Raw genomic sequence first — 22,240 nt, 5'->3', positions numbered from 1 at the left:
CACTCCCTGTAGTGTTGAGCCCCTATCACTTTAACGCACATCATCAGACTTTGCACTTATAAACTCAGAGCACTGAACACACACAATCCACCTTGCGAGGGCAATGGCTGATGGGGCTTTATTAGGAGCCAGTGACTGCGGCACCTGATAGACAAGTGCCCTTGACACAAGTACATGGCATGGGAAAGCAAAGGCCAAACTGCAGGGAAGCCAACACACCCATGGAATAGCCTTGGTCTCCTGAGCAATTGTGTTGCCTTGCTAGTGGCAACCTTTGTATCTGTGCCTGAGCCCCAGTACTGACGGAGCCCCTCGCGGCACGTGGCCTGTGGGCAGTGCAGGGATTCAGCGGCAATTATTGCTGGGGGCGACTGAGAACAGTCTTCTGCACAACACAGCTCCTGAGCTGTGCCCGGACATGAGCTCCCAAACCCAGCCCCGAGCTGGGAGAGGGGCAGCCTCTCCGCTCCAAGCACACAGGCGCGGCTGCTCCTTCCCCATTGCCATCCAGGAACGCACAAGGCCGAGTCGGGTCTTTTGTTTCATGAGGGTCCGTTTGCTGAAGTCCGACAGAGCATGGTGTGCAGCGGGGGGAAGACATCCCCACACATACAGCACTCCCTGGGAGAAGATGCAAACACTAGAGAGCACCAACCTCCTTATGGACTTCCAGGCTCGAGGCCTTAGCGCCAGAGTCAGGATCTGTCTAGTCCTACTGGGCTTGCCCTGTTGTCTCGGGTGACTGATCCCCTCGAAGCCAGGCCCAGCTCTGTGAGACTAAAGCCCAGTGGTCCCCAGGTGTCCCCTACCGCCACAGACTGGCTCCTGTCACTGCAGTCAGTGTTCCGATCACCTAAAGCAGTGACTCAACCTTTCCAGACAACTGTACCCCTTTCTTGAGTCTGATTTGTCTTGTGTACCCCCAAGTTTCACCTCACTTAAAAACTACGTGCTTACAAAATCAGACATAAAAATACAGGTGTCACAGCTACACTGTGACTGAAAAATTGCCTACAGTCTCATTTTTAACTGTATAATTATAAAATAAATCAATGGGAAACAAGTCATTGTCTGTATGAAATTTTAGTTTGAACTGACTTTGCTCGCTCTTTTTATGTGGCCTGGTGTAACCCTAGGCAAATCTCTAGATGAGCTGATGTATCTCTGCATACCCCCAGGGGCACACATACCCCTGGTTGAGAACCACTGACCTAAAGACCCCCTGTCAGGACCCATTGTAGGAGGTGCTGTTTCCAGGCTCCTAATAATAACCCCTAACTCTTATCTACTGCTTTGCATCAGTCGCTCTCAAAGTGCTCTACAAAGGAGGTCAGGATCATTGTCCCTGCTACACAGATGGAGAAACCGAGGCACCAAGCAGGGAAGTGACTTGCCTAAGGTCACCCAGCAGGTCAGTGCCAGAGCTGGGACTAGACCCCATATCCCAGCCCAAGGCTCTATCCACTAAGCCACACTGCCTTTCCTGAGGCCTGAGTCTCTTCTCACAAGCACCAGTGTAACGCAGGTGTGAATGCAAGGACATCTGTGAAGTTAGTCGGGTGTGAGTGCAGACCTCAGCGCTGGTTGTGAATATCATTCAGACCACATCAGGGTGTCCCTGGAAAGCCATTTTGCATTGGAATGACCATAGTGGGTCAGATCACTGGTCCATCTGGCCCAGTGTCCCATCTTCTGACAGTGGCTGGTGCCAGATACTTCTGGTAGTTGGAGTTTTAAGGGCACCTGGTCCTGGAGCATGAACATCTTGGCTAATAGCCATTGATGGACTTATCCTCCAGGAACTTATCTAGTTCTTTTTTGAACCCTGTTATAGTCTTGGCCTTCACAACATCCCCTGGCAAGGAGTTCCACAGGCTGACTGTGTGTTGTGTGAAGAAATACTTCCTTTGGTTTATTTTAAACCTGCTGCCTATTCATTTCATTGGGTGACCCTTTGACTGGCCCTTAACTGTTCGCTAAACACAGAGCCACTCTCTTCTTCCGGGGTGCACCCCAGTAAGCTGAAATACAGTAAAACCAGCAGAGAACCAAACACATTGTATGATTCGTAGCAATCTGGTTTGAGTCATTAGTTACCCCAACTGCTCTGGGGTGCAGCAGGGCAGAGGATCCCTGGCTCCCAGGGGATCTCTTACAGGCTGGGAATTTGGATTCCACACTTTGCAGACCCCGCACCCAGGCGCCACCTGCGCTTTAAATCCTCTCATCACAGATGGGGATGCGGGAGGAGAAGGTTTCCCCTCTGAACTGGCTCAGTTGCTGCCTTCTCCTGGTGCTGCGGCCATTTCAGAGAGCTTGGAGCATTAGTTCATTGGGGCTGATGCAACCACCAGCTCTCTCTGGACCCAGCTCCCAGGTGCTTTGCCTTCCAGGTGAGTGCCTGCACGGTTACAGCTGTAGGCTCCTGCAGAGCAGCAGGCTGCATTGTGCTTTGCACTGCAGCTGTTTCTAGGCATACCCTTGTTCCCACACCCAGAGCATTCCAGAGTCAGATGCGCCTTCCAAAGGGCAGAGAAATGCCATGAAAATAGCAGCCCCTGCCTCCAGTCACCTGCAGCTGGTGACTTAGGATGAGCTCTGATCCGAGTTCAAGAAGGGTTCTGGGGCAATTCAATGTTCCCTGCGATCTAACGGGAGAAGCTGGGCTGCCAACCAGGGAGGGGTTCTGAAGACACAGTAAGCCACATGCACAGCGCTCGCTGAAGCTCTGCGCTTTTTTGCAGTCACTTTACAGAGCAGAACTTCCCTTTGATCCTCTCAGCATGCCTGCAGGGTCAGCATCATCCTCATTTTACTGATGGGGAAACTGATGCACAGCGAGGGGAAGAGACCTGCCCAGGGGGTCACAAAAGCAGTGCAGAGCCAGGAGGAGCCCGTAGATATTCTAATTCCCAGGCCTCTGCCTTAGCCAGCAGGTGCATATGGTCCCTTATTTGAGTCCGGTCAAAGTAACTAACTGACTAATAGTACAAGTTGGTAAATTAATCACCAGCTCCCAGCTGAGGAGAACGTTTGTCTGTTACCTCACCCAGCTGACTTTACGTTCAGACTTGATATCATCCCCCATCCCTCCCAGACTCCTACGCCCAGTGAATCCTCGACACTGCCCATAGAGCAGTCAGACAAACATGGAGCCCCTGCAAGGACACTGTCAGCGACTGCATAACCCAGAATCAGGGCTGGGCACTAGGGTCAGGGATCTGACCCCCAAAATCAGAGAGGGGGCCCTTCCCACCAGAAATCCTCAACTCTCCCACCTTTCATAGCCACCCCCCCAGGAGTGGAAAGGTTACTCTGGGATGAAGTGACACGGTGTGACAATGTTACTGTAGTACCCCTCGTGGTCAGTGGGGAGCAATGGCCCAGTTCCCTGCACTCCTGGAAAGACAGGCGGGGAAACTCTGGAAGCTCCAAACACCCCTTAACCAGGTAGGCTGGGGGTGATCAAAGGGTCCAGATCAATTCCCCTTTCCCTTCTTGCCAGCGGGAGGGACGTGTCTCTTCAGTAGGTCTCTGCTGAGTGTATGTCTCTCTCTGGGGGATGGTATGTCGCCCCTGTCACCACAGTATCTGGGCATCTCACAATCTTGAATGTATTTGTCCCCTTAGCCCCCCCGGGAGGCAGAGCGGGGCAATTATTAAGGCCCAGGTCATCAAAGGTATTTAGGCACCTAACTTCCACTGAGGATCTGGGCCCAAGTGATTGGCCCAAGGCCACACAAGGAGTCTGTGGCAGAGTAGGGACTCAAACCCAGGTCCTAAACTAAAGCCCTCACCACCACAGGGCCACCCTGCTCTACCCTTAGCTCAAACCCCCCAAGAGAAGCAGAGCAAGCTCAGGAGCACAAGCCAGCAGTCACTGGAGCAGGTGCCAATTGCATGGTACAAGAGAGAGACAGTCCAGACCCTGAGCTGTAGCCAGGCCCAAATGAAACAGGAATCTGGACAGACGGAGGGAGTGTAATTGGGTGAAGGTTAATCTGCAATGTGAGAGGGAGCGAGGGCCAATTTGCAATGTCTGTGCCATCCGCAACGAGCTGCCAGTGCTCGTGCTCTGAGAAGAGGTTAAACGCTCGTCTCATAAAACAACCCAAAGCAAAACATGCGACTGGATGCAGGAAAATCTGTTACCCCTTCGCCTGCAGCGCTAATGCCGCAGAGTGATTTGCTCGGGCTGGGCCAGAGACTGGCACAACAAATAGGACCCGGGGCGGTGGGTAGGAGGGAGGGAGAAAAATAACCAATAAAAGGAAATTCCGACCCACACCCAGCCAGCTTGGATGTATCTAGCACTGCGCCCAGTCTCTAGCTACGGCCAGGCTGTAAGGCTCGTTAGTCAGTCGCCCAAGCACATTAACTCCCACGACTGGGAATGCTAATGAAATGGCTCCTGGTCTTGCTTCACCTTAGGCCGAGCTAGGGTCAAACACTGATGAAACATCTATGCGTATACTCATGTGAGCTGTCAATCCATTAGCAATGTTACAACACACCCAGATGGTCTAGTCCAGGGGTCTCAAACACGCGGCCCGCGGGCTATTTCCTGCGGCCTGCCAAGCAGACCGCGTCCCCACGGCCGGGGTGGGCAAACTACAGCCCGCAGGCTGGATCCGGCCGGTGGGATTGGCCCCCCGCACCACTCCCTGAAGCGGCCGGCACAACGTCCCTGCAGCCCGGGCGGGTGGGGGCAGAGGGCTCTGTGTGCTGCCCTGGCCTCCAGGCACCAACCCCCGCAGCTCCAACTGGCCGGGAATGGGGAACCGCGGCCAACGGGCGCTTCGGGGGAGGTACCTGGAGCAGCGGCCAGGCAGCGCACGGAGCCCTGTGCCCCGCCCCCTCCCCCCGGGCCGCAGGGACATGGTTCCGGCTGCTTCCCAGAGCGGCACGGGGGCGGGGCCCTGGTGTGGGCAGCTGCCACCCCGGAGCCGCTCTAGGTAAGCGGCGCCAGGCCGGAGACTTCACCCCGAACCCGTCCTGCACCCCGCACCCCAACCCCCTGCCCTGAGCCCCCTGCCGCACCCTGCATCCCTCCTGCAGCCCAACCCCCTGCCCTGAGCCCCCTGCCGCACCCCTCCTGCACCCCAACCCCCTGCCCTGAAGCCCCTGCCGCACCCCACACCCCTCCTGCACCCCGAGCCCCCTCCGCATCCCACACCCCTCCTGCATCCCAACTCCCTGCCCTGAGCCCCTGCCTGCACCCCAACCCTCTGCCACACCCCACACTCCCTCCTGCACCCTGCACCCCAACCCTCTGCCACACCCCGCACCCCTCCTGCACCTCCTGGGGGCAGGGAGGGAGTGGAGTTGGGGTGGGGACTTTGAGGAAGGGGTTGGAATGGGGGCAGGGAAGGGGTGGGAAGAGGTGGGGCAGGGGCGGGGCCTCATGGAAGGGGTGGAGTGGGGGCAGGGCTGGGGGCAGCGATGGGGGTTTGTCAGTGATGCAGCCCTCAGGCCAATGCACTAGTCCTCATGTGGCCCTCGTGGTCATTTGAGTTTGAGACCCCTGCTCTAGTCCAAGGCCTGCTCTCCCGGTAGATTAGGAGTGTGATTGTTTTTCCAGCACAACCCCTCGTGTGGACACAGGTGCCTTCTACCCGGTCAGCAGGTGCCCCTTTCTGCATGGGAACCATTGTACCAGTAGGAACCTTACCGACAGAACTGCATGCCCACCAGGGGAGTTCTAGCACTTTAACTATACCTAGGTATAGGAAGCTGTGCAACAGTCTAGCCCAGACAAAGCCTAGGCAGGCCCAGGGGAGTCCAGCTAAGCACAGTAACGGGGGGCAGGGGTTTTTCTTTTAAAGATTCCTTATATGGCTCAGGGTTTCCTCCTGTTTCAATCTGTGGGCAGAGCCCTTCAGGGCAAACTCTCCACCTTCAACACCCCACTGCTTGGTTCTCAAAGTCCTTCACTCCTCCCAGCAATGGGACCAGCCTCAGTCCCCAGACTGATGATGATCCTGGCCCATAGATTACCAGTGATGGTTTAGAGCAAGCCACAGAGGAAAACCAGCTGCCAATGAGAGAATTCCAGCTCGCCAGATGTCAGCAGGACAGGCACCAAGTTACCAATGAGTATTTATTCTGGGGCAGAGGAAGCAGATGTATATACACGTACATTCAGTCACATAGTTCACCTCCTGAAAAAAAGGCCCCATGAATATATATTACATTAGGTCTCCAACTTATTAAAAAAATCCCCAAACAAATAAAAACCCCAAACCACTCTCCACAGTGGATAATTGCTGTTACCTTACATGGCCCCAGTTTCATAAGGATTTGCTTTTGCACACAAAGGATTAATAGATATCCCCCCCCCTCCAATATTTGTACTACCTCTCTCAAAGCTGAGATTTGCAAAGCAATCCAGGAGATTTAGACACATGTTCCAGTTAAATGAATGGAAGGCGTTTGTCTAAATCCTCTAGAATACTCTGAAATTCTCAGTCCCCATGTGTCTAAATCTCTCTGCTCCTCCCACATTAGGTTGCCTGGATTTGCTTCAGTATTTCTCACCCACTTCCCCTTGCCTGTGTCAAATCTCCTAACGACTCCAGCAGCAGCCACTGGGCAAGTGGGTGGAAGAGAGAGGGGCCTACATACCAATGGCCAACATCTCTGATGCTGAACATGCTGCTTGTGCTTCCAGAAGGGGGTTGATTTTGGATCAAGCACAACCCTGCGCTCCAGCTTCTCCCATTCTCTCCCCTTTTAGACATCAGATCAGACCCAGGAACCCACGACCACAGCCCGAAAACTGAGCTAGCCTGGGTCAACTTGTTCTACCTGAGCTACATCTTTCTTTCTCGCTGTGGCTTTGCAGGGCTGTGATGGGACAGGTTGTGCGCCCTGGGCAGAGATCTATTACTACCAGAGAGATCTCCTGGGCAGAGAAGACCCAGCCCATGCAGCTCACGAACGGTCAAGGAGAGGTGTTGGGGCGAGGGGATGAGCACCCCTTGAGGTGAAGCAGTGCATTAGTTTGCGATTGTATTAGCAAGGATAAAACATGCACAGCAGCCATTTAGTGTTCCAATCTCACCACATTTACAACCTAACGTGTTCTAAAATGAACAACTAATCAGTACTAATCAGCGCTCGGACCCAGTCTGCTGCCCAATGATGAAACGAGCAAACGCTCTGCCCAGACCCACCCCACCCTCATTAATGTTAGGTTATTATTCCTTTAAGGAGAGAGTAACTTGCCCAGAGGCAGCTGGGTGATGGAGGAGAGCCTGGACCCAGCCAGAGTCTCTGAGAGGCCCGCTGCTCAAAGAACTTGATGCAGGTGTCCACGCATGGTGGTTGACCTAGATGAAGCTCCCCTATCTCCCATGCTGTGGGCCTGGTACCATATGGTCCCGCTGCCACGCAGCAGAGAAGCGACGTACCACGGTGCAGGGTGAAGGCTTCCGCTCAACAAGCCCAAGCTTCGCTATTGCAAGCACTGAGAGGCAGTGCTCGGCCAATCCAGGATTTACACACACATGCTCCCAGCTAGAGGGACATCACTGGGAACCCCGCCTGCAGCGAGTTCAGACACTGCCAAGGAGAACGTAAGCTGGTTTGTTGAAGAGAGTCCGCCCGCCTCCACCTGCCACCACCAGGACAGGGGCAGGATTGCCCCACAGAGTTAGTGTCAGGGGTGGGTAGGTTAGTTTGTGCCTCTTATAACGTGGGGTTGTGTCTTTCCCTCTGCTAACACCAGGGGTCCCGGGAGTCCCGGCCACGGCACAGGCTGTCGCTGCGCTGCCAGGCGCTGTGGATCAGGCTCAAGGCATCCTCGCATTTCTTCTTGACCGAGGCTTCTTGGATTGCCTTGTGCTGGAGATCAACCTGGAACACCCAGAGAGCCACAGGTCACTGCAGCTGAGTGCACAAACTGTAACACGGTGTGGGGCTGCATCAGGCCCGAGGAACCCTGGGGGTCACTGCCCAGGAGGTGGGCGGCACGTGGTCATTTGAGGAACCTCGCCACCACCACAAACTGCTTTGGCTCTCCAGACGAACTAGGGTCTGTGGAAGAGCAGGACTAACAGCGCTGGCAGTGTGGGGGATGGGTTATGTCACCGTTTGCCTCCCCCCACGCTCTCCTGATGCCTCTCCCGCCTGCCCTGCAGTCCTCCCTGTTCTTCCAGTCTTCACCCCAATGCCCCTCACTCTTGACCTATGGCACTCGCTGCCAATCCGGTTCTGGGTCCCCACACCCCAGCTCTGCTGATACCCCTCAGTCCTGCCCCACAGCCCCCACTGTTATCCCTGGACAGAGCCTGCCTTGAGCAGACACTAGATGGTATAAATTAGCGTCCAACTCCCGCTGGACCAGGACACACATCACAGCTGACTCATCTCCAATGCAGGCTGTGAGCTGCAGCCTCCAGTGAGGATAGCCACGTGACACCCCCAGCTGTGGGTACTGCCCATCGCTCCCCGGGCACACCACTCAGTGCCTGCCCCCTCAGCAGGCACACAGCTCTCCCCACGGCCACCAAACTCGACCCGCAGAAGGCAGGAGTGGGGGCTGTGTTGACCCAGCAGGCTCAGTGGATCTTCGCTGCTCGCTCACCCTAAGCATGGAGGCCAAGAGTTTGAACCCGACCCAGTTGCAGGCAGATGCAGGCCGACCTCTGCAAGACCAGCCAGCCCCACCCATTCCCCGCAGTCAGGCCTCCTAACCCAGTTAGGGATGCAGGAACAGGCAGCTCACCCTGCTGCCAGCGCTGCCTTGGGCCTATTTACCTGGTAGATATTTCTCCACACAGTGCTCAGCGCCAAGAGGAACCTCTCCAGTTCGGTAGTGCAACTAAAGTACAGGACCCAGGGGGACATGAACTGGTTGCGATCCTGAGCAAACTCCTAAATGCCAACAGAGAGGCACAGCGGTTACTTACTGGAGCCAGCTCCCCTTCTGTATGCCTGTCAGGCCCATGCACGTGCCCACACTCACTATTATACAGTACTCCTTGCCGGCTTCCGTAGAGACAGTGGCCACGTCCGGCAGCTCCATGGTGGCGAGCGAGCGGAAGAAGCTCGTCTGGCAGTCCTCGTGGCAGGTGAAGGCCTTCTCGTCAGTTATGACAAGGCAGCAGGGGATGCAAGGTGTGGGGACCACGCCCTGGGGGATAACCTGGGGGCAGGTGAAAGGTAAACCATTAGAACCAGTCACCCTGCTGGCTGCAGGCCACAATGCTCTGCTTCTCATCCAGCCCCAGCGTACGTGCAGGGGTCTCTCTCCGGACGCTGCTGCGTGTGCCTGAGATAGAAGCCACTCCCAGGCCCAGAGCCACAACTGGTGTAAATGACTTCAGTGGAGCCACACTGATCTACGCCAGCAGAGGATCTTGCTCGCCCTCCACTGGCCCATTCTCCAAGATCCTACTCCAGGTCGCCTCTGCAGCTTCAAATCCTGGGCTGTGCACGAGACTCTGCCTCACTGTTTATCTTAAGGATCCCTGCGCTATGTATCAACACCATGGCAGTATGGAAAAGGGGATCCCTTAAGCATGCGGGGGCTCCTTGAGTCAGGACCCAGGATTGCACAGACTGTCCAGGAAGTTTTTGGAAAGGGTAGGGGACAATTTCCTGGTGCAAGTGCTGGAGGAACCAACTAGGGGCAGAGCTCTTCTTGACCTGCTGCTCACAAACCGGGAAGAATTAGTAGGGGAAGCTAAAGTGGATGGGAACCTGGGAGGCAGTGACCATGAGATGGTTGAGTTCAGGATCCTGACACAGAGAAGAAAGGAGAGCAGCAGAATACGGACCCTTGACTTTAGAAAAGCAGACTTTGACTCCCTGAGGGAACTGATGGGCAGGATCCCCTGGGAGAATAACATGAGGGGGAAAGGAGTCCAGGAGAGCTGGCTGTATTTTAAAGAATCCTTATTGAGGTTACAGGGACAAACCATCCCGATGTGTAGAAAGAATAGTAAATATGGCAGGCGACCAGCTTGGCTTAATAGTGAAATCCTTGCTGCTCTTAACCACAAAAAAGAAGCTTACAAGAAGTGGAAGATTGGACAAATGACCAGGGAGGAGTATAAAAATATTGCTCGGGGATGCAGGAGTGAAATCAGGAGGGCCAAATCACACCTGGAGTTGCAGCTAGCAAGAGATGTTAAGAGTAATAAGAAGGGTTTCTTCAGGTATGTTAGCAACAAGAAGAAAGTCAAGGAAAGTGTGGGCCCCTTACTGAATGAGGGAGGCAACCTAGTGACAGAGGATGTGGAAAAAGCTAATGTACTCAAAGCTTTTTTTGCCTCTGTCTTCATGAACAAGGTCAGCTCCCAGACTACTGCACTGGGCAGCACAGCATGGGGAGGAGGTGACCAGCCCCCTGTGGAGAAAGAAGTGGTTCGGGACTATTTAGAAAAGCTGGACGAGCACAAGTCCATGGGGCTGGATGCGTTGCATCCAAGAGTGCTAAAGGAGTTGGCGGATGTGATTGCAGAGCCATTGGCCATTATCTTTGAAAATTCATGGCAATCCGGGGAAGTCCTGGACAACTGGGAAAAGGCTAATGTAGTGCCCATCTTTAAAAAAGGGAAGATGGAGGATCCTGGGAACTACAGGCCAGTCAGCCTCACCTCAGTCCCTGGAAAAATCATGGAGCAGGTCCTCAAGGAATCAATTCTGAAGCACTTAGAGGAGAGGAAAGTGATCAGGAACAGTCAGCATGGATTCACCAAGGGCAAGTCGTGCCTGACTAATCTAATTGCCTTCTATGACGAGATAACTGGCTCTGTGGATGAGGGGAAAGCAGTGGACGTGTTGTTCCTTGACTTTAGCAAAGCTTTTGACACTGTCTCCCACAGTATTCTTGCCAGCAAGTTAAAGAAGCATGGGCTGGATGAATGGACTATAAGGTGGGTAGAAAGTTAGCTAGATTGTCGGGCTCAACAGGTAGTGATCAATGGCTCCATGTCTAGCTGGCAGCCGGTATCAAGTGGAGTGCCCCAAGGGTCGGTCCTCGGGCCAGTTTTGTTCAATATCTTCATTAATGATCTGGAGGATGGTGTGGATTGTACCCTCAGCAAGTTTGCAGATGACACTAAACTGGGAGGAGAGGTAGATATGCTGGAGGGTATGGATAGGATACAGAGGGACCTAGACAAATTAGAGGATTGGGCCTAAAGAAATCTGATGAGGTTCAACAAGGACAAGTGCAGAGTCCTGCACTTAGGACGGAAGAATCCCATGCACTGCTACAGACTAGGGACCGAATGGCTAGGCAGCGGTTCTGCAGAAAAGGACCTAGGGATTACAGTGGACGAGAAGCTGGATATGAGTCAACAGTGTGCCCCTGTTGCCAAGAAGGCCAATGGCATTTTGGGATGTATAAGTAGGGGCATTGCCAGCAGATCGAGGGACGCGATCATTCCCCTCTATTCGACATTGGTGAGGCCTCATCTGGAGTACTGTGTCCAGTTTTGGGCCTCACACTACAAGAAGGATGTGGAAAAACTGGAATGAGTCCAGCGGAGGGCAACAAAAATGATTAGGGGACTGGAACACATGACTTATGAGGAGAAGCTGAGGGAACTGGGATTGTTTAGTCTGCAGAAGAGAAGAATGAGGGGGATCTGATAGCTGTTTTCAACTACCTGAAAGGGGGTTCCAAAGAGGATGGCTCTAGACTGTTCTCAGTGGTAGCTGATGACAGAACAAGGAGTAATGGTCTCAAGTTGCAGTTGGGGAGGTTTAGGTTGGATATTAGGAAAAACTTTTTCACTAGGAGGGTGGTGAAACACTGGAATGCGTTACCTAGGGAGGTGGTGGAATCTCCTTCCCTAGAAGTTTTTAAGGTCAGGCTTGACAAAGCCCTGGCTGGGATGATGTAGTTGGGGATTGGTCCTGCTTTGAGCAGGGGGCTGGACTAGATGACCTCCTGAGGTCCCTTCCAACCCTGATATTCTATGAGTCTATGATTCTATGACCCCACCACTAGATGCTATGGGCACGGCAGACGTCCAAGAGACTACAGTCTACAAAGCCAGAGTCATTTTACAAACCTGGTACCGAGGACCAAGCACTGCCCCAATGTAGAAAGTGACCCCAGAGGGTTCTGCTTCAGAATGATCAGCTACAATCAGGGGGGTTTGAGCCTGGCTCCTTTACGCACGGGATGGATGTGGAGCAGATGGGATCATGGACAAAACAGTGTGTAATTTACAGATGACGACGATACTGGGCTGCAGCCCTCAGGCCCCCCCCCGCTTGCACGCTTACTGCAGAGTGCTACACAAAGGTTTCATTGGCTGGCAGGTGAAAGTCTGGAACACTAATTGGAATAGGTGTGGTATGCCCGTAAGAGAGAAGGTGCAGGGCACAGTACTACACAACAGGCAGTGGGACAGATGAAATATCGACACCTTCCACCTTGATTGCCTGGCCCTAACAGGAAGCGTGTCTCCATATGTCCTACTCTTTTCCAGGAATACCTGGGCAGAAAAATCCCAAGAGAAAAAAAAAAGGGGGGGGGAGAGGAGTGTTAGGATACAGATATTCGGGCCTGTCTGTAAAGGCCTAGACTTTAAGAATGTAGGTCTATGTTTATCATTTAGCTAGTTAGAGAGGTATAAAAGAAAGAATCAAAATCACTGTCTGCCTGTGTAAGAGCCTTCTCTCATGTGACAGTCTGAGGCCCTGTTCTTAAGCTAAGGCCTTTGGCTAAGCAGTGGGAGCAGGGATAAGCTGGAAAACGGCCACGTCCTCACACATTTCAAACCAGTCATATTGAAATAAGACAATCTGGGGCTGTTAGCAAGGTGATCCGATCTATCACCTCCAGAGAAAGGGAAGAGCCTAGAAGATGTAAAAGGAAATTTAGTTTGATAGTTTTCTGTTTGGTAAGAACTCGCTTATCAATAGACACAGCTGGGAAACCCTTAAGTCTTTACAGATGTAGTTGTGAAATCCTCACTTCTGTATTGTTTTGTCATTATAGTTCCCACTTAGCTATTGTTTATTTGCATGGTCTCTGTCTGGTTCTCTGATTGTTTCTGTCTGATGTATAATTAATTTTGCTGTGTGTAAACTAATTAAGGTGGTGGGATATAATTGGTTAGCTAATCATGTTACAATATGTTAGCCACTGAATGCATCCGATGAAGTGAGCTGTAGCTCACGAAAGCTTATGCTCAAATAAATTGGTTAGTCTCTAAGGTGCCACAAGTACTCCTTTTCTTTTTGCGAATACAGACTAACACGGCTGCTACTCTGAAACCTATGTTAGGATTGGTTAGGTAAATTTCAGTAAAATGATTGGTTAAGGTATAGCTGAGAATATTAGTATATAAATTAGGGGCAAACAGGAAGTAAGTTAGGATTCGAAAATAAGGAAAAAGGAACTTGGATTTAAGTTTGCTGAAAGTTCACCCCAATAAACATCGAATTGTTTGCACCTTCGGACTTTGGGTATTGTTGCTCTCTGTTCATGCGAGAAGGACCAGAGAAGTGGGAGGGTGAAGGAATAAGCCCTCTAACAGGTTTCAATGAACCCCTGGGAGGGGGCTGAAGAGCCTGGCTCCTTTATGCATGGGATGGATGTGAAGCAGATGGACAAAACGGTGTGTAATTTACAGATGATGATGATGCTGGACCGCAGCCCTCATCTCCACACCCCCCACACCTCTTGCACGCTAACTGCAGAGTGTTACACAACGGTTTCATTGGCTGGCAGGTTTCCCTTCAGGGTCAGGAAAATGGATCATGGCCTGGCACGATGCAAAGTGGCCCTGTGCCGCACACAGATCAGCGAGCGCACAGGGAGCTGCTCACCCCTTTGGATACGGCCTGGCACAAGTATTGCATCCAGTCTGCCATCTCCTCTTCGTTCTCGGCGCTGAGCTCCAGGGAAGGGCGGTCGGTCAGGATCACCTGGAAGGAGTGGGGGCGATCTGTGGTGTTCGATCGCCGGCACCCGCCACACTGCTCCCCCCTGAAAGGATCAGAAAGCAGAGTTCAGAGACTAAGAGACGACCACAAGGGAGGAGAGCAAAGGGCCCAGATCCACCAGGCGTCTGGGCACACTGCTCCAGGGAGGGCAGGACGTGCCTCAACATCACCAGGTGTTACAGATGTTCCTCTCACAGGCCCTGAGGCTCCTCACCTTCCATCAGCCGGAGGACCCCTCATGTGGGGTGATTCCGGGCTTCGTTCTACCCTTTCCCCCACTCCAATGCACATGAGAAGCCACTGGAAGTGACCGGGAGGTGTTCGGGGCTGTGCTGATTTTTAGCTCTGACGTACGGCTCCTGATCTCGGCCTGGTCGATTCCAAGCTTTCTCAGTGTCTGGTCAAAACTGGGGCCTGGCCGATGACAAGCTGGCTGAGGCTCGGACTGGAGTGGATGGAGGTAATGTTGGGTGGGGGTAGCGGGGTGGATATACGACTGCAGCACTCGTTGCCCAAGAAGCTCACAATCCCAGAGTAATTATACCCCTCCGGACACCCAGCTAGCAGCGATGACTCAGGCCTGCTTTGGGCCATCTCTAGGTAGCTCAGAGTCTGTGGCATTCCTGGTCTCACCATCACCCCAGACTTTCGCCACCTCCCGTTAGGTTAGCACAACGCCCTCTGAAGCTTCAGCTGGCACAGAATGCAAACTCGGTGCTCGGTGAAACGAGTCGTGGTGAGTCCAGCATGTCCAGGCCCTCTGAGCAGCACTGGGTCCCCAGGTGCAAGTTGACATGTTGGTTCTAATCACTATGGCTTAGAAACCTGGCTTCTCTTCCTCTGCACCGTCCGGGAGTGGAGAGCAAGTGAGGTGGGCTAGCAGAGAGCCCCTAGAGGGGCACGTAGAGGTGGGGGTGGGGAAGGTATTTACATGGGAGGGTCCAAACTCAGGGAACACTGCATTGCTAACGGGAATACTCTGCTCTCAGATACAGGTTGGGGCTCCCACGGATTTCACAGGCACTTGTGCACATGCTTAGGCCTAAAGCTTCAAACAATAACTCACTTGCTATAAATGGGGAAACCGAGTCACTGACTAAGCCTCTTGTTCAAGGTTACACAAAGAGTCGGTGACAGAGCCAGGAATGGAACCCAGGAGTCCTGACTCCCAGATCCCTACCAATTTTGACTTAACACAGAAAGAGAAGAGTTTCTGCCATGTTGTATTTCAGCGACTGATCTCTGCACCCGGGGATCACTGCTAACAGCTTGCCAACCGCTGGGGAATTCCTGTGTAGTTATCCCCAGCAGATGTATGCTTCAAATGATCTTAGCGCTGGATCGACAGTCCTGGGAAGTGGATGCACTTATCTCCAGCACAGTGCAAGTGGCCTCACCTTGCCCAGCTTCCGTACCTCAGTCCCAACCTGCAGGGACCTGGGGGGTAGGGGGGTGAGTCCAGTTTCCATGGCTCATTCGACCGTCAGCTGTCTGTAATGGTAGTCTCTGATGTGGAACACAGACCCCTGCACACTAGGGACTGGCCTGAGGTCTTCCCCCAACTCATTTCACATAGGGCCAAATGCCCCTCAGATATCACTGACTTTCTCTCCCTGCTGCTGGGAGATCTCAACTGGTGAAATACAGGTGAAAGGCTCCGGCTCGCATTACCAATCATCCAAGACCGTCCACCGCTCTCCGCTTCAGCTTAAATGTGGGCTGCTGCCTTCTCCTGGTGCTAGAGACTGGGAGGTGCAGAGACGTAACACGTGTACTTAGCGTACACATCCCTTCCAGCAGACAAAGACACCCTAGCTCACTCCACAGGCCAGTTCTAATGAGACCAAGTGACACGATCAACTGCCTACGGCAGGTACAACTTCAGTAGGGAGAGGAACATTGCTACAGTACTGCACCACAGCTAACATGCTTAGTGCCCACTTACCCCATGTTCACGGAGAGCAGAGGGATAATGTCCGTACGGTCTGGATACTGGTATAAGATCCCATTGCTGCTGATTGGAAACACAAGACAAAGCAGATAACTCAGCTAGTGCCGCCTGACCAGCAACACAAACCTCCCCTCACTTTAGCCCAGCAGCTGTCATATAAACTTCCCTCCTTGCTAGACAGTGGATTCCTGCTGCTAGCACAGCACAGGCTGCAACGGGACTGAGCCACACTGCTGCTATGAGAGGCTGGCTGTAGCCGGAGCCCGTGTCCCTCACCAGAACGAGAGCTAAGGAAGCACAGGTCAGCTCTGCACTTGGATATTGGATAAAGTCTCTATCAGGGGACTTCATCCTGGGCTTCAGGACAATAGGATCTTTGGGATTCTCTATCTCTTGCTATCATGGTACAACAGTAACAAGGGCAGCAAAAAGAGTATCATTTACATCAAGTGCAGGCTGCCCAGGGCTTAGCTCCCTGGGCTGCTGCTATGAGCGACCAGGACTGGACCCAAGTCCCAGCTCTGGCTCTGCCCCGAGGGGTCACTTGGCTTTACTGGAGCAGAAACAATAATGGGCTCCAAACAACGCCCGATCTAGCAGCCACGGGGGTGGGCGGGAGGGAGATTTGAAGGTGTGAGGGGTGTGGAGAAGGCCCACTCCTGCTCCTGGATAAAAGTTAGCCTTATATTATGGTGCCAATCTGCTAAGATCAATAAGGGTTGACGGTTGGGATGGGATTTCTGGTGTCTTTCCATCCTGAACTCGCCCAGGGGTGTCCAGGCTCCTCCAGACAAGGCTGTTCGTACCAAGCAACAAGGCTTCCCCACTGCATTGCCTTCCCTCAGCACTTCACACTCCAGACCTGTCAGAGTGCCCCTGTGAACGCAGTCCCAACTCCCACCTGAGCACCACAAAGCAGGTCTTCCAGTGCTCCTTCCCCAGGTAGGAAGTCCCAGCCTTGTAATGCAGGATGCCTTCTTTAGTGACCGAGTTCTCAGAAGAAGCATAAAGGGAAGGGGCCGGTCCCAATGTCTCATCCATGGGGTCCTCCCAGTGAACGAGGCCATAGAAGCGCACGACCACATCGGAAGCCTGTGAGAGACAGACCAGCAGACTGAGCAAAGGGTTACCAATCTCCCAGGCCTAACAGCAATGGGGCTAATCCCAGGGACAGCAGCAGCCTGGCCTGGGGGGTCCATACCGCAGGAATCACATCTCTAGGACTGGCTGAGAGCCTTAAGGGCCTGGACAGAAAAGGATCGGGCAGCAAGTCAGAGAATCGCTCCTGTGAGGGACTACATGGCACACGGCTTAATACAGTGTAATCATGGTACAGAGCACCTTCCACTGGAGCGTCTCCATGCAGTTCCTAACAACTGAACTCAGCCCAGCCCTCTACAGGACAGATGGGACAGTGAAGGACCCCGCTGCTGAAACTGCAGCCACCTCTGGGGTGGTATGGAGCAGCGAACAGACCACAACAGGGACAGGTGGCGAGGACTGATCTGCACAGTTGAGTTAATACCTGTGGGAAGGGGGCACTGCAGAATAGAGCGCAGGAGCCCAGTAAGAAGCCCCTCTCCACAGAAGGTGCGTTGGTAAGAAGAGACGTCAGTGAAGAATATATTTCAAGATACTCCTAATTCCCACCTCACCTCGCACTTTGACTCTTGGGCCACAAACTTGGCCAGCGCCAGCTTCTCCATAGTGGCATCGGTGAGGATGCTGGGGTACGGCGGCTCTCGGCAACCTTTGATCATGGCTGACTTCAAGGAGACCAGGAAGAACCTGGGGGAGGGGAGAATGGAGATCTTCGTTGAGGTCACCTCTCGGACTAACCCCCCTCTGGAGCACAGTTCACAAGGAGAGCTGGGATGCCAGCTCAGAAATTATAGTGCAGACTCAATCCTGCAATCAGGTCCAAAGGGGCAGACCCATGCCTCCCACCAATATCGCAAAGGGGTTCACAAGGTTCAACCTACATGGATCCAACTGCAGGATGGGGGCCCAAAGGTGCTAAAGGGTCTTGATATAAAGTAAGAGTCCAAGGAAATGGAAGCTTTGAAGCTGCTGATCCCTGGGAAGGAGCCTGAGAACACTCCTCTCAGGGACCTGAACTTACAAAGCCCCGTTGAAATAACACACTGGGAAGGAAAACAAACAGAGAACATTTCAACTGGCTTACGAGAGAGCTGTCCAGAGTGCTGCCTAAGAGGTCACACGGGGCCTAAAGAGTCCAAGAGGGCACAAGCCACCTTCTCCCTGCCCAACATGGTGACAGCAGAGCTGCAGATTTTCCAGTGAACTCAAAACCCGACAATTTGTCCTCATCCCTATTCTGTCTGCGGCCAGTCAGTCACAGCCCAATCATGGGGGGAAGGCTAATGTCAAACCTTTCTTCTGCAATAAGAACAGGCAAAGCCATTCACCGCAACACACAGTCACCCCAGCGGGTCTTGGGAACCAAACAAATGCAAGCAGTGTCAAGATAATTAGAGAGGTATTGAAAGCAGCAGGCCCTGCAGACAGCACGGCATGTCAACCAGCAGAGGGAGCTGTTGGGAGCATTTTGCAACTTTTAATGCAATCGAAGTCAAACCATTTGTGGGGCTAAATTGTTGTCATTAAACCAACCATCAAATCTGAGCAACAGCCCTGGGACTTTTAAACAACAATGAAAGAGAGATCATGAGATCCAGCCCCTCCCCAAATGCTACCCTTAATTAGAATCACTTGCATTTGCTTCCCAAGTAATTTCACAGATATAAGGGGCAGCCCAGAGGCTCTAGGGGAGTGGCCAACAAATAACCCCAGGCGCATGGAAAGATCAACCCGTTTGCACACAACAGTAGAGCTTACTCTGTAAGGGCCACGTCGGCGGTGTCCAGCAGGAACTGCTTCCGACGGTTGGTGCAGACCAACATCACTGTCTGCTGATCCAGGCCAACCTGTCGTGGTAACACACAAGCGCTCATTAGGGAGGCTGAGGAGCAGGATGGGGACAAGGCTTTGGAAAGGCACCCCAAATGTGCCCTGAAAAGGCTGATGTACTGCTGGCTAAAGGCCACAGGGGGGAGCCAGCAGCAGAGGCTGTGTCGGAGCCCAAGTGGCAGAGCAACAGCTGGGATGGGATGATGTTGGCAGGTAGAGGTGGCACCAGAGGGCCGAGGAGGCGAAGGCGCTTCCCTCTGCATCCCCAGTGAGGTCACCTGCATTGAGGCTGCAAACCTCCCGGCCATGGAAGAGTCGTTCTTCTGCGTCCTCCAACAGCAAGAGGAGGGACAGACCCCGGGGACTGGAAAAGCCAGGCAAAGCAAGAGGCGTTTTCCTTCACATCCCCTCCGCTTCCCCCAGCGCATTGCTGCGCCCTGCGAGCGACAGGCCTGGACTCACCGAGATGTAGTCTAGCTCATTGTACGAAACGGTCTCCTCCACCAAGTACGGCTTTTCTGCTGCTCCTAGCATAGGACACAGAACAGGTGTATGGGCAGATGGGGAGGACGCTCCCCAAACGCAGTACAGAGATTTGCCCAGATCTTGCCCACCGCCTAGCAGCAGGAGCTCAGTCCGCAGAACTAGCAGCCCAGGGATTCTGAGGAGCAGGAGGAGGGGATCTGAACTTCTAGGGGCCAGAAGGGTTGTCCCTGGCAGACTGGCTGGTGAGGTACCGTGCCTGTCACCTAAGCAGGCCTGCCCCTCTCTGGTTCCCCCAACAGCTGATATGTAGCATTACGAATGCCCTGGAGCCAGCTGGTTGTGGTGTGAACCTATGGGGCAGATGGCCCTTTCCATAGGGGTGTGTACTCCACACGCCACCCTCACGATACATCTAGACTTCTACAGGTAAACCCCCTGCTGAAGACCAAAGACCCCTGCTGGCCTCCATGGTGCCTCCCGAGAAGGTAATTTAGAGAGGCCACTGGGATGGGCTACCTTTCCGGATCAGGTACACATAACAGTCCGTCAGCAGGACATAGAGCAGCTGAAGATTCCCCTCCATGTGCCCTGTGCTCATTCGGATCATCTGCGAGAAGAGGAGAGATGACACATAAAGAACAGAACTTCCATGCTCGCTGCCCACAGTTACCATGGGCGCCCGTGCAGCAGGGCCACAATTCCATCTCCACTGTGCAAAGCTACGAGCTTCAGGATCCAGTCAGCACGCGGTGGCCTCCACCATGGCTGACGTGCACTTGGGTTCTCTAGCCCGTGTAATAACCATGTCCCCAGACTGCGCCACAGCCTTCGAAATGCCCCTGTCTGCAGGATGGCTCCAGGGCACCCTCAGGTCTCACCTACTCCACAAGGCAGACGTGCTATAACGGGGCCATGCACTAACGATATTATTCATAGATTCATAGATATTAAGGTCAGAAGGGACCATCATGATAATCCAGTCTGACCTCCTGCACAGTGCAGGCCACAGAATCTCACCCAGCCACTCCTGCGATAAACCTCTCACCTATGTCTGAGCTATTGAAGTCACATCATGGTTTAAAGACTTCAAGGTGCAGAGAATCCTCCAGCAAGTGACCCGTGTCCCATACTACAGAGGAAGGCAAAAAAACCCCAGGGCCTCCTCCATATTTGGGAGCGGGAAAATTCCTTCCCGACCCCAAATATGGCAATCAGCTGCACCCTGAGCATATGGGCAAGATTCACCAGCCAGATACCCAGGAAAGAATTCTCTGTAGTTACTCAGATCCCACCCCATCTAACATCCCATCACAGTCACAGGCCATTGGGCCTATTTACCATGAATATTTAAAGATCAATTAATTGCCAAAATCATGTTATCCCATCATACCATCTCCTCCATAAACTTATCAAGTTTAATCTTGAAGCCAGATATGTCTTTTGCCCCCACTGCTTCCCTTGGAAGGCTATACCAGAACTTCACTCCTCTGATGGTTAGAAACCTTTGTCTAATTTCCAGTCTAAACTTCCCGATGGCCAGTTTATAGCCATTTGTTCTTGTGTCCACATTGGTACCGAGTTTAAATAATTCCTCTCCCTCCCTGGTATTTATCCCTCTGATATATTTATAGAGAGCAATCAGATCTCCTCTCAGCCTTCTTTTGGTTAGGCTAAACAAGCCAAGCTCCTTGAGTCTTCTTTCATAAGACAGGTTTTCCATTCCTCGGATCATCCTAGTAGCCCTTCTCTGTACCTGTTCCAGTTTGAATTCATCCTTCTTAAACATGGGAGACCAGAACTGCACACAGTATTCCAGGTGAGGTCTCACCAGTGCCTTGTATAACGGTACTAACACCTCCTTATCGCTACTGGAAATACCTCTCCTGATGCATCCCAAGACCGCATTAGCTTTTTTCACAGCCATATCACATTGGCGGCTCATAGTCATCCTGTGATCAACCAATACTCCAAGGTCCTTCTCATCTTCCATTACTTCTAATTGATGTGTCCCCAGCTTATAACTAAAATTCTTGTTATTAATCCCTAAATGCATAACCTTACACTTCTCACTATTAAATTTCATCCTATTACTATTACTCCAGTTTACAAGGTCATCCAGATCCCCCTGTATGATATCCCGGTCCTTCTCTGTATTGGCAATACCTCCCAGCTTTGTATCATCTGCAAACTTTATTAGCAAAAAGAAAAGGAGTACTTGTGGCACCTTAGAGACTAACCAATTTATTTGAGCATAAGCTTTTGTGAGATGAAGTGAGCTGTAGCTCAAGAAAGCTTATGCTCAAATAAATTGGTTAGTCTCTAAGGTGCCACAAGTACTCCTTTTCTTTTTGCGAATACAGACTAACACGGCTGTTACTCTGAAACCAAACTTTATTAGCACACTCCCACTTTTTGTGCCGAGGTCAGTAATAAAAAGATTAAATAAGATTGGCCCCAAAATCGATCCCTGAGGAACTCCACTGGTAACTTCCTTCCAGCCTGACAGTTCACCTTTCAGCATGACCCGCTGTAGTCTCCCTTTTAACCAATTCCTTACCCACCTTTCAGTTTTCATATTGATCCCCATCTTTTCCAATTTAACTAATAATTCCCCATGTGGCATGGTATCAAACGCCTTCCTGAAATCTAGGTAAATTAGATCCACTGCATTCCCTTTGTCTAAAAAGTCTGTTACCTTGTCAAAGAAGGAGATCAGGTTGGTTTGGCACAATCTACCTTTTGTAAAACCATGTTGTATTTTGTCCCATTTACCATTGACCTCAATGTCCTTAACTACTTTCTCCTTCAAAATTTTTTCCAAGACCTTGCATACTACAGATGTCAAACTAACAGGCCTGTAGTTACCCGGACCACGTTTTTTTCCTTTCTTAAAAATAGGAACTATGTTAGCAATTCTCCAGTCATAGGGTACAACCACTGAGTTTACACATTCATTAA

At 52.3% G+C, this 22,240-nt stretch overlaps 1 protein-coding gene across 4 annotated transcripts in view; it reads right to left on the bottom strand.

Annotated features, from left to right (window-relative positions):
- Positions 1-6,175: 6,175 nt before the first annotated feature.
- PLEKHM2 (pleckstrin homology and RUN domain containing M2) overlaps positions 6,176-22,240 on the bottom strand; it is a 67,574-nt gene continuing 51,509 nt past the window's right edge. The window contains exons 11-20 of one of the 4 annotated variants that reach the window (XM_074975097.1): positions 19,799-19,889; positions 19,259-19,323; positions 18,725-18,813; positions 17,521-17,653; positions 16,767-16,957; positions 15,860-15,928; positions 13,798-13,957; positions 8,969-9,148; positions 8,761-8,877; positions 6,176-7,857 (exon numbers count right to left, since the gene is read on the bottom strand). In XM_074975097.1, coding sequence (XP_074831198.1) covers positions 7,720-7,857; positions 8,761-8,877; positions 8,969-9,148; positions 13,798-13,957; positions 15,860-15,928; positions 16,767-16,957; positions 17,521-17,653; positions 18,725-18,813; positions 19,259-19,323; positions 19,799-19,889 — 1,233 coding nt within the window. In that variant the 3' untranslated portion in view covers positions 6,176-7,719. The remainder of the gene's footprint in view (positions 7,858-8,760; positions 8,878-8,968; positions 9,149-13,797; positions 13,958-15,859; positions 15,929-16,766; positions 16,958-17,520; positions 17,654-18,724; positions 18,814-19,258; positions 19,324-19,798; positions 19,890-22,240) is intronic. The other 3 variants (XM_074975098.1, XM_074975099.1, XM_074975100.1) reach the window with 3 other exon arrangements.

The sequence above is a fragment of the Natator depressus genome, chromosome 18 (assembly GCF_965152275.1).
Source record: "Natator depressus isolate rNatDep1 chromosome 18, rNatDep2.hap1, whole genome shotgun sequence".
Classification (NCBI taxonomy): Eukaryota; Metazoa; Chordata; order Testudines; family Cheloniidae; genus Natator; species Natator depressus.
Note: the sequence above shows the minus strand (reverse complement) of the source record. Positions and strands in the feature narration are given on the sequence as shown.